The sequence below is a fragment of the Chaetura pelagica genome, unplaced genomic scaffold (genome assembly GCF_000747805.2).
Source record: "Chaetura pelagica isolate M959 unplaced genomic scaffold, ChaPel_1.0 scaffold48, whole genome shotgun sequence".
NCBI lineage: Eukaryota > Metazoa > Chordata > Aves > Apodiformes > Apodidae > Chaetura > Chaetura pelagica.
The window spans coordinates 715,208-725,947 of NW_009954241.1; the positions used below are offsets into that span (position 1 = coordinate 715,208).

Genomic DNA, 10,740 nt, shown 5'->3' on the forward strand with positions numbered 1-10,740 from the left:
TCCTAGTGCCTTTTTAATGTATAGAATCATCTCCATTCTCAATTCTGAACAATTATTTTGGATAACTTAGCAATCCCTTGTAAACAGGCAGTTAAATAATGGATTTGGGTCACATATGTATGACTATTGGCATCCCTCAAGATGAACTATGATTTAATTTTATTATGTGAGTGGAAGTCTGTCAGAAATTTTCTAAACTGGCTGAAACATTTTAGTACTATGTCCTGTTTAGGTTGCCAGGAAATTTCTCCAGTGGCACTGATATTCTCATCCTGCATATTTTGAAAATATCCTTCTTGGCAGTTTAATATATCTCTAAATTTTGTAGCTTTCCATATGCAGACAAAGCATCTGAGAGACAAGTTATGACTGAACAGCAGAAGATTCCATTGAAGGTAATACACCTATCAGTCATCTGGGTACTCTTACCACACCCTTCACCATTTTGGAATAGATACTCTGTCTCTGCCATAGCAGTTTACAACTGATTTAAGTTGCATTGTTATTATTGTCATTATATTAATTAGTTCTGTAGAGGAGAGTTTCAGAAGAAAAGTGGGACCAAAAAGAAAAAATAATGAGGCATGTGAAGAGATCTTAGGATATTAAAAAAGTTTAGAATTTCTTTTTCAACATTTTTACAAGTGCACTATCAATTAAATATCTGTTAAGGACATAGATAATTGTTACATTATTTTTGATCAGAAAAAGGTATCTCTTTTTCAAGTATTATTTTTTTTTTCACTTTCATATGGGATAACATTACCAAAGTTCCCCGCAGAAGAACTGGAATCAAGGGGTCCCTTCCTCTGAGGAAGCACCCAAACCAATGGGTGGTGAAGTTTTCCTTGATTCTGTTTGCTTTTTTCTTGCTGAATGCATCTTGGAATGCTTCAATGAAAATTGTACCAGCTCCTGGTATTTTTTTGTCATATTCATATAAATGTTTTCATCCCTCTTTTTTGTTTGAACTGCTCAGTATTTCTGACAGTTGAACTTAGTTTTTTGGTTATTTGGTCTTTCAGAAATTGCCTTAGGGGGTGGTGGTTAAAGATTGTTACATTTTACAGAGGAAAGGGACTAGCAGCATCTTTGGGAGGCAGAGGAAAGCAGGCAAAAGACATGAAACATTTCTTAAGACTTCAAATCTGAAGTTACTTTGTCTTAATTTGTACTAACATTTGCATGGAAGAGTTTTATCAGAAGTTCTTACTTTGTGCTTTATATTGTAGCCATTACACAGACAAGTCCTTAAAACAAACAGCCCTGTCAAATGTAAGAGAAGTACTTGAGTAATTGTGGGCTTTCCTGCATAGAGGCTATGGGATCAGACTCCTCATGTCTCTAGCTTAATAAGGCAAATAATGATGCTTAATTCATTGGAGGAGAGGGTGAGAGAGCATATGTATTTATAGCTTTACTGAAAATAGAAGAGATAGCACCTGAGCTGATCTGCATATGACCTCATTAAGAAAAGGCTAAATGGTTGTGTAGAAGGCTTCACTCCAGTTCTATGAAGAGCTTTCAATTTAATTTCATTGTATCTGGCTTTTTCTTTGGCTCTTGTAAAAGTGACAACAGTAAGTAATGTAGCTTTACAGTGGCCCTTTCAGAGTATTATAACTTAGAGTGCAGGTAGTCAGCAACTTTACTTTCCACCCATTTTGCACAGGAGATGTGATTTAGAGTGCTGGCTCCTGTTTTTGCATACTGGATTTTAGATTTTACTCCTGTTGGTGACATTGACCTGCTCTGGCATTTAGAGAATTCATCTTTGACATACTTGTCAAGGGAGAAATGTTCCACACCTCCTGTTGCCCCTGGCTAGAATTTTGAATGTCAAAGCTGATGATCCTTTGCTGCCATATGTCTTAGTTACGTATAGAATTTGTGGAGTTGCTTAAACACAGATAGTTTATTAGGTACCTTTTAGTAGTAAAATTTGCTGTGTATTTGCACAGATAATAAAGATTTATCTCTCTGTTGTAGGCTGAAGACAGAAGATACACTGTAGATGAGCCTGAGAGAGAAATAGCTGCTTTTCCTTACTCCTTCCTAAGGTGCCTGATTTATAGCAGGAGGGAATATTTGAAGCACTCCTTTTTGCTTTCTATATAGCTGCTGCTTAAGCCATAAGCCTTCACTACCATTTCTCTTTATTTCACAGGACTTTTGCTTAGTTGGGTATTTTTAGATACATGCCCTTTCCCAATTTCAAAATTAATTATTTTCTTATGATAACTTCCACTGAGAAGCACATTAAGAAAGAGAGCTCTGATATATATGAGCAATTTTTGTCATGAGTGAGAGCAATGACACATTAATATAGCTATAAGTTCTGTATATCCAAACATACATCTGAGCTTGTAGGCTAAGTATTTCTTATAGAGACCTACAACTTAATACTGGACTGGTATTCCAACTGGTAATTCCTTTCATGAAAGAGGTCTTCGGACATCCAGCCTTTTGAATCTATGATCCGTGAGAACTGCAGACCAGAGGTATTCTCCACATCTGTTTCTGAAAATGTAACACTGAGATTTAGAATAATGTCTACAATACAAGAACAGTGTTGGAAATGAGGCCAGAATCCAAGGGCTCCCAGCTGATTCTCCTTATTGCTGACCTGAGCATCATGCATGACTCACTGATTTGGTTTCAGGTCTTCTCATACAAAGGCATTTTTACCTGAGAAAAGAGTTGTACTCTAATTTAAAAAAAACAACACTTACGGATAGTGGGGGTCTGTATGGCATCTGAAGTAACACTGAGGTCTTTTGAGGTGTTAGAGCACTGCATTCATGAAGTGAGGTGTTATAATACTCCTGAACCAGTCTTTCAGGCTTCAACGTAAGCAGTGGATTTTGCTACTGGAGGAGGGTTTGGGGGTGTTCTGGTTGCGTCTTTTTTCAAGAGGAAGTGGGACAATAGCACAGAATGGCTCCAGAAGAAAGTTAGATGCAAGGTAGTATAAAGGGATTTTATTATGTTGCTGTTTTCCTTATCCTCTGATTTTCTGATTAGAGACGGCTCGTTGTATTCGCAGCAGTCTTCAGCAAGGAGGACTATTGAGGCTGAGTAAGTATGCTTAAACCATTTTTCTGCTAGTTTGCATCATTAAACTAGAAACTCTTTCTTGAAAATGATGAACTTGAAATAGTATGACCTTAATAAAGTAATTCAATTCTTTGTGCTTTGGTACTGACTTGGTTTTACCTGACTTTAAGGATGTAACATAGGTATCAAAGATCAGCTTACAGATACCTTTCTTGACTATAGAGGGAAGGAAAATTACAGTCTTCAGGCTGGATTGCCAATTTAACATAACAATAATCTTCCAAGATGTGTCCCTTTTTTTTTTTTTTCCTGTTTCTCAAGACTGGAGCATGAGTCAATAGAGGCTGACTAGATACTATGAGATGTTTAAAAAGATGCAGTGAAAGAGAAAAAACACTGAAATATTTTCTTTTGGGATTTTCTGTCTTGTTTTCCAAACAGAGCTCCAAACTTTTGGAGTCTCCCATTTAGAGCAACTGGCATCAACAAGGTATTAAAAGAGAGAGAAATGTGATCAAAGAGGTGAAAGCCACATCTCATGCTAACAAGAATTTAGTATGTCAAAGAGTTGTGTTTGAAAGGAACTGAGGCTGTCAAATAAGCACTTATATTTTCCTGAGCTTCCATTGCAGATCAGCAATTTTCAGCTGCAGTCTGAAGATTCTCTAGAAGCTCCTTTAGAGGTCTTTACTCAGAGCATCAAACTTTCTTCCCAGTTAGCACCTTCTTCTTGAGTGTAAAGCAGGTTCTGGATGCTTTCCCAAGGTTTACTGGTTTCCTCATTAAGGATCTCAGTGCTAATTTTCTACCACAACAGAAAGTTAGCATAAACACAAAGCACCATAGCAGCCTTTCTAACAGTCTGGTATTTTACATAGGGGTTTTTATTATTATGCAAATTGCACAAAAGGCTTAGTTTGTCCTGATAGAATTAGCTTTTTTGAAAAATAGTAGCTGGAACCAGAACTATACAATCTTCTTAACGGCAGGTGCCATAAAGTTCTCTGGACCCACTGCACTGTGTAATATGTCTTTGTTTTAAAACATTTGACATTGGGTTTTCTATTTTCCCTGCAGAGAAGATGAGCTTCCATATTTAGCTTTCATTGAAGATGTAACAAATGAAATTCTTAGCCTTGGGCTATTCTCTGACAGGTAGGTTACAGTTGCTTTCAAATTTGTAATGCTATGGCAGAAATACATGAACTCTGTAAGAAAGGGAAGTAGCGTTTAGTAATAATTTCTTTGCCTTTAAGAATATATAAATACACAGTTAACCTTTGCTTTTGTTTTGGTTCCTTTTCTTTTTGCTTTATGTAAGAAAGGGGAACTAGGAAAAGGCCTGTGGGTCGTCTAATTTGATCTGCTTCTGTGTACCATGAGATAAAGCCTCTGTTAGAAACTGACCTGGAAACCCAGGCAGAATAATGCTAAAAAGAAATAATTTTACTCTGCACCAGCTGTTTGGCTAAATTAACAAAGTTGCTAAACTTTCACACAACAGATCGTTCATCTCCCTTCTGTCCTTTTTCCCGTTCCACCATGAATTCAGTCTTCAACACAGGTTTGATACAATTCATGTAGTACTCCCTAATTCTTTTCTGTACCAGTTCTGATAAAGAACTCTCAGTTTATAGCAAAAAAAAAACAAAACAAAAAAAACCCCACCCTTCAGTATTTCTGATACTTTTAACCCATTTTTGTAACTTCATTTTCAAGGCAGTCGACTTGCAGCATAATGTTCTGATCTTCCTCTGGGTTTATCATGTTGTCAGCTGTTTTCCTATTCTCTGCACTTTTTTTTATTCTCATGTCAAAGCTATCCATGAGCATGTTAATTACATTAAATCAAAAAGTTAATCTTTAAGAACTTCCAAGGGTAGGCTTCCTCTGGCTCTTTTTTACAGCAATGTTATATTCCCTTAAAACGCTTCTTCCACTATTTTTTAAAATAATTTCTCATGTAAGCTAGATTAAATTCACTTGACCTTCTGGAAGTCAGTTCTAGTGACTGTGTATCGTAGTTGTCACGGAACACTTCTCTGTGCTAAAATGTTTTCTCCTCCTGCTTAAGCAACATAGGAGAGCTCTCAGGACTGAGGAGTTTTCTCTGGATAATTTTTTTAAGCTGAATTTATTACATTATTAATTATTAAATTATTTCAATTTATACACACTTGTGTATATCAGCCACTGTGGTGCACTTATGAGATTTGGGATACTTCAATGTGCCTGTAGAATCATGAGGGGATTGTTGGTTTCTCTTACCATGGTTACCATCTGCTGCCAAAATCTATGTCCACCTGCTGAGAACATGTCCAGTGGGATACTGACTCTGGGCAGCCATCTGTGTGACAGAGCAGAATTGATAGAATCATAGAATGGTTTGGACTGGAAGGAACCTCAAAGATCATCTAATCCCAAGCCCCCTGAATGGACAGGGACAGCTCACACTAGAGCAGGTTGCTCAGAGCCACATCCAACCTGGTCTTGAACACTTTGAGGTAGGGGACATCCATAATTTCCCTCACAAACCTGTTCTAGAGTCTCACTACCACCACTGTCACATTGAAGAATTCCTTCCTAAGTTCTAACCTGAATCTTCCCTTCTTCCAGTTTAAAGCCATTACCGCTTGTCCTATTGCTACAGTAAAAATTCCCTCCCCAGCTTTCCCATAGGCCCCCTTCAGGTACTGGAAGGCCACTATTAGCTCCACCAAACTGAAACAACCTCAGTGGCCCATTCACCTAAGAAATGAAAATGCAAAACTAAGGTAATTATTGTATGTAGATCTGTTAAAAGTTGGTTTTCTTCCTGTGAAATAATGTAATTGTTCATTTGTAGAGCTCTGGAACAACTGTTTGAGTGGCATATACAAGAAAATAAGAACCGTTTGGATGAGGTACGTGCTGCCCCTGTAATATTTTCCCCCTCTGCTTATGATTTCAGTGATGTTTCCAAAGTACAGTGGAAATGCACTGGTGTATTTGTGGGTAAAAATAACCAGAATGCTCAGTGGGGAGCATTCTCTCCATAAAGTAGATTTGCAGACTCATCGATCATGGTAGATCATGAGTCACAGGCACAAACAAGGGACAACAGTCAACTCAGTTTGGTGACACTTGCTTTATAATCTAGTCACTTGAATGCAGACAGCCTGCATTTCCTTGTGTCAGAATTAAGCCCTGAGTGCTGGGCAGAGAGGTGCCGTGGGGCTGGAGGACTGTCACCCCTTTCTTCTTTCACCCCCTAGAGCAAAATGCGCCACTTTTTGGATGTCCTGAAAGCAGACCTTGGCTGCAGCTCAGGAGGTGGTGTGGAGCAAATCCATGCAGACTGGGAAGCCGTTGACTCACTAGATCTGCACGAGTTTGATACAGTGGAAGAGCTTGAGTTTACCAGTAAAAGTCAGAGGCAAAGAAAAGCTATAAAAAGTGAAGAATTCTTTGGGACCATGGACTTACCATTAATGGAATCAAACAAATTTGCATCACCAATACACAGGGAAAGTTTAAAGGAGGCACAGAGCAGGGATGACTTTTCAGAACATCTTGCTGAAATGCTGGATGGCAGGACAGAGTCTGATTCTTGTGTGAAATCTGAGGAAGACCTGGACACCTCACCCTCATGTGAGGCAACTTTAAACTTGATTACTTGGGACAGTTTGGAAACCAACAAGGAACTTGATGATCTTAAGGAAAGCTTTGCGGAGGCCCTTCAGATCTCACATGACTATTCATAATAGCAGCCCAAACTTAGCTGGTAAATAGGGATGGAGCTAGTTCTGTGGAGAATTGCAATTCGTTAAACAGTAATAAATTCTTAGTTGTACTTTCAGTTTATATCTGTCTAAATACTGCTCAAACTCTCTAGCAGGATATTGTTAATTTGGCATTAATCTCTGTAGTAATGTAGTCTCTGAAGCGTAAAGTGTCTGTTATTAAAAAAATCTTGTATAGTTTGTCTATAATTGTATAACGCAACAGACTTTTGAGAATATTAAAATTAGATGTATATTTTTAGAAAGTATATTTAGAAATAACAGTAAGTTATTAAGTATTTATTTTTTTTATTTATAATAAATAAATTAATGACTGGTACAATTGTGGTCCTACTATAAAGATCCAGGGTTTTGTAGTTTGCAATAATTCAGTTTGCTTATCCACATCAAGTCATGGTATATTGCATATCTGCAGAGCAAAGATGGAACTGTTTGTACATCCTGGAAAGGGGGCATTGTTTGATGTTAAATCCCACTGAGGCATGCAGTTCTTATAATCAACTTTTTTCCTTTTACAGTACCTGCAGAACATAAGAAACACACCTTTCCCTTGCATTACCTAAGGTGAAATAAGGAATGAGTAGGACAGGCAACTTGCCCAACATAAGAATTTCTTTTGGTTGTGGTAGATGCTGGTTCTTTCTTCAGCCCTCGACCATGAATTTGTCTTATTTCTTGTACCAACAGGTATAAAGAGCCATTTTGCAGTATTAGCTGTTCCCAGACTTCGCCCAACCTCCTGGCAGCTTTCTGGCCTGAAAAAGGCATTTATCTCTAGCTACTGCATATGGCAGCTCTGGAGCTGTTTAATACACAGCTCTTTTGTTTGTTCTATATTCAGCTCTTGAGCTAAATCAATCCTAGTTGTCCATGATACCAGCTGGTATTTCTGCAAAGACAAGACTGCAGTGGTTTTCAAATGGCACAAAGGTTTAACTTTTTGCAAATACATGGTTTAATTTCTTGCACTAATGGCAACCTTGGCAAAACATTCTGCAAAAAGCTTTGGTTTTGAAAAAAAGGATGAGTAATTTTGAAAAATAATTAGGACTATCTAGTAGAATACACATCAGGCATCTTGTACAGCAGATCAAGAAAAGGGGGTCTATTTTATGATGAAAGTTTAAACTGAAGTTAGCATATGCCTTGTTTCAAATCAACCAAATTTATTTTTCTAATCAGAGTGCTCTTCTTACCTGGTGGTCACGTTACTGCACACCAAGCTCAACAGGTTCTGAGGAAATGCCAGGAAGTTATATTGTCTTGCTGTGAGGAACTATAAGAAGCCTTAGGAACTGGAAAAAGCCTGTCCCTAAATACCTCTTAGGGTTGGTCTTAATTTGCTTCCTCCAAGGACAAACCCAAGTGGTTATGGCTCCTACATACAACTGCTACCCCCTGCCTCCCTTGTCGCTCCTGAGCATCTACCAAAAACTAATGATTCTGTAAGCTAGATGACCAGTTGCAGCTAGAAGTAGCTCCTAAAGACATAGACCTCTGCTTCACTTCTGAAGCATAAACGTTTTTGTTTGTTTTAAATGGGGGTGGAAGAAAAAAAAAAAGTAGAGAAAGCAAATCAAACAAAAGCACCATTTCTGGCACAGTCATCGCAGTCATCAGCATTGCAGCACAGAACGTAATTCCCTGAACAAGAAAAAGGCACTTTCCCAGACTTTTCATTGGCCACAATAATTAGACTTGTTGACAATGGCAGCAGACTGGGGTCTGTTTCAGTCATGTACCTGCAGCTGTGCAGGTGGGCACCAGCTTTTCATCCACTCAGCTGCCTGCAGGCCTGTAGATCTGGCCTGCAGCTTGAGTCCTCTGGCTCCCTGCAAAGCAGGTAAGATAACGGGAGGATTCTGCATCCTTCCATCAGAGCTTGTCTTGTTGAAACAACACATCCATAGGGGTGATTCAGTACAGGGCAGTGGTGGCTTGTCCTCCATCAAAAGTGATCAAAGCCTTTCTCCCATCCCCAAAACAACTATTCCTTACCACACATAGCTGAAGGGCAGGATGCACAGAGGTTAGAAAACTAAAGATCATGGTTTGACATATCCAAGTATACCTGTTAGACATCCAAGTAAAAAGCCTCTGCTTCTCAGTCACAATTTCAGCCACTCTTGGGGCCCTCCATTCTGAGTTCTCTAATCTTGGTCAATAATGGAATTTAGGGTTTTTTTCCTTACCTATCATTACACTGTATAACTCGTGCATCATAAAAAAAAAAGATCACTCAGCGAACTTTGGCTTGTGGTCAACATGAGTCTGATTAAAGATTAAGAAGAATTTCACACTTAAATTCCACAAATAAAAAAACCCTAAGCACCCCAGCAGTCAAAGTGGTCATGACTTCATTTCACAGAGGTGCATATAATGACACACACATTTCCTGTACTATGAGTAAGACCAAAATAAGCAAAACCAGTTCCTTGACCATATTTCCTGTTGATGAGCTGTCTGGACATCAATGACATTTTTTCTGGGTAGATGGAACTTTAAAAAGAGTAAATAAATTCATTAAAGCATCTGTCTGCCTTAACTATGACTGTAAACATTTCTTGGCTCCAGAGTGAAATTTCTGGTAAAGAACCAGAAGATCACACACTCGAGTATCTGCAGCTGGACCAGTCAGCCCTGTCCAAGGAATTGGTTTCTCATTGTACAGCCACTCCCACTGGATAGTGGGAAAAACACATTCTAGATAAATATCTATATAAAATCAATTAATTTATCTACAGATCCAAAAGCAAATTCAGGCAATCCAGGGCTTAAAACTTTCTCCTTTTTATTCACGTTTACTTTGAGGTGATGCTTTAAGCAGAAGTTGTTCAAGCAGCTTGACTTGAGAGCCTCACTCACATCACTGATTAGACTTATTAACAGTTTGCTTTTTTTCCTGAGGGTCAGGGGAGTTTTTTGTTTTTTGGGTGTTTGGTTTTTTTTTTGGTCTTCTCACTTTTTACTTTGTGATATACTCAGGTCTTGGCAAAAGCAGTAGCAGAACAAGGTAGTCACTCATGACACCATTACAAATCTGAATGCTGCAGAAGTAACAAACTCAAGAGCAGGCAGCAGCTGTCATCTGCAATGTAAAAACTTGTTTCTGCCCAGAGAATGTGCCTGTGAGCACACACATAACATCAGTGTTTACTTCAAGTGGACAAAAGCCAGCTATTGTTATTTCTCTCTGTAACAAACTGGTCTCTTTATCTTTAAAGCCTTCAGTTTTGTCATCAGGCTCATTTTTTCAAAGGTAGGATTCTGTTTATTTACAGAGCAAAGTGGGGCTTTTGGTCATCTGAAGTAAAGATTAATGTGATGAAAGAAAAAATGACCAGAAAAGGAAAACCTGCAAGTGAAAGCCAAGCTTTCTGTACCTGACTGACCCTATGCCTAAGACACCTACACATTTTACATTTAGGCTTACCTGCAGAATGACTCCAGGGTCCCGTTTCTCTGTATTTCTATACATTTTTACATCATTTATAGCTATACAACAGTAGTTGTAGACTGATGCAGCTCAACTGGTAACATTTCACAATTCACAAACAAATGGCTCCATCACATAGTGGTGGGAAAAGTGATACTTTTTTTCTCAGCAATGATCTATGCAAGGACTATGAACAAGACTACTAGAGCATCAGCATAAATAAACACTAGGTACAGGAGTTTAATTTGCAGCAGCTATTGCAGGCTGTTTCAATGCAATGACAGAACCACTGAATCATTAAGATTGGAAAACACCTTCAAGATAATCAAGTCCAACCATCAGCCCTGCACCTCCGTGACCACTAAACCATCTCCTAAAGCACCACATCTGCCCATGTTTTTAACATGTCCAGGGACAGTGCCTACACCACCTCCCTGAGCACCCTGTTCCAATGCCTCAACACTC

General features: G+C 38.6%; 1 protein-coding gene across 1 annotated transcript in view; it reads left to right on the forward strand.

The window, feature by feature from the left end:
- Window positions 1-6,800, forward strand: part of SPATA7 (spermatogenesis associated 7) — a 40,289-nt gene extending 33,489 nt beyond the window's left edge. The window contains exons 7-12 of the mRNA XM_010003742.1: window positions 329-395; window positions 1,990-2,060; window positions 3,025-3,078; window positions 4,135-4,212; window positions 5,903-5,960; window positions 6,312-6,800. Coding sequence (XP_010002044.1) covers window positions 329-395; window positions 1,990-2,060; window positions 3,025-3,078; window positions 4,135-4,212; window positions 5,903-5,960; window positions 6,312-6,800 — 817 coding nt within the window. The remainder of the gene's footprint in view (window positions 1-328; window positions 396-1,989; window positions 2,061-3,024; window positions 3,079-4,134; window positions 4,213-5,902; window positions 5,961-6,311) is intronic.
- The last annotated feature ends 3,940 nt before the right edge of the window (window positions 6,801-10,740 follow it).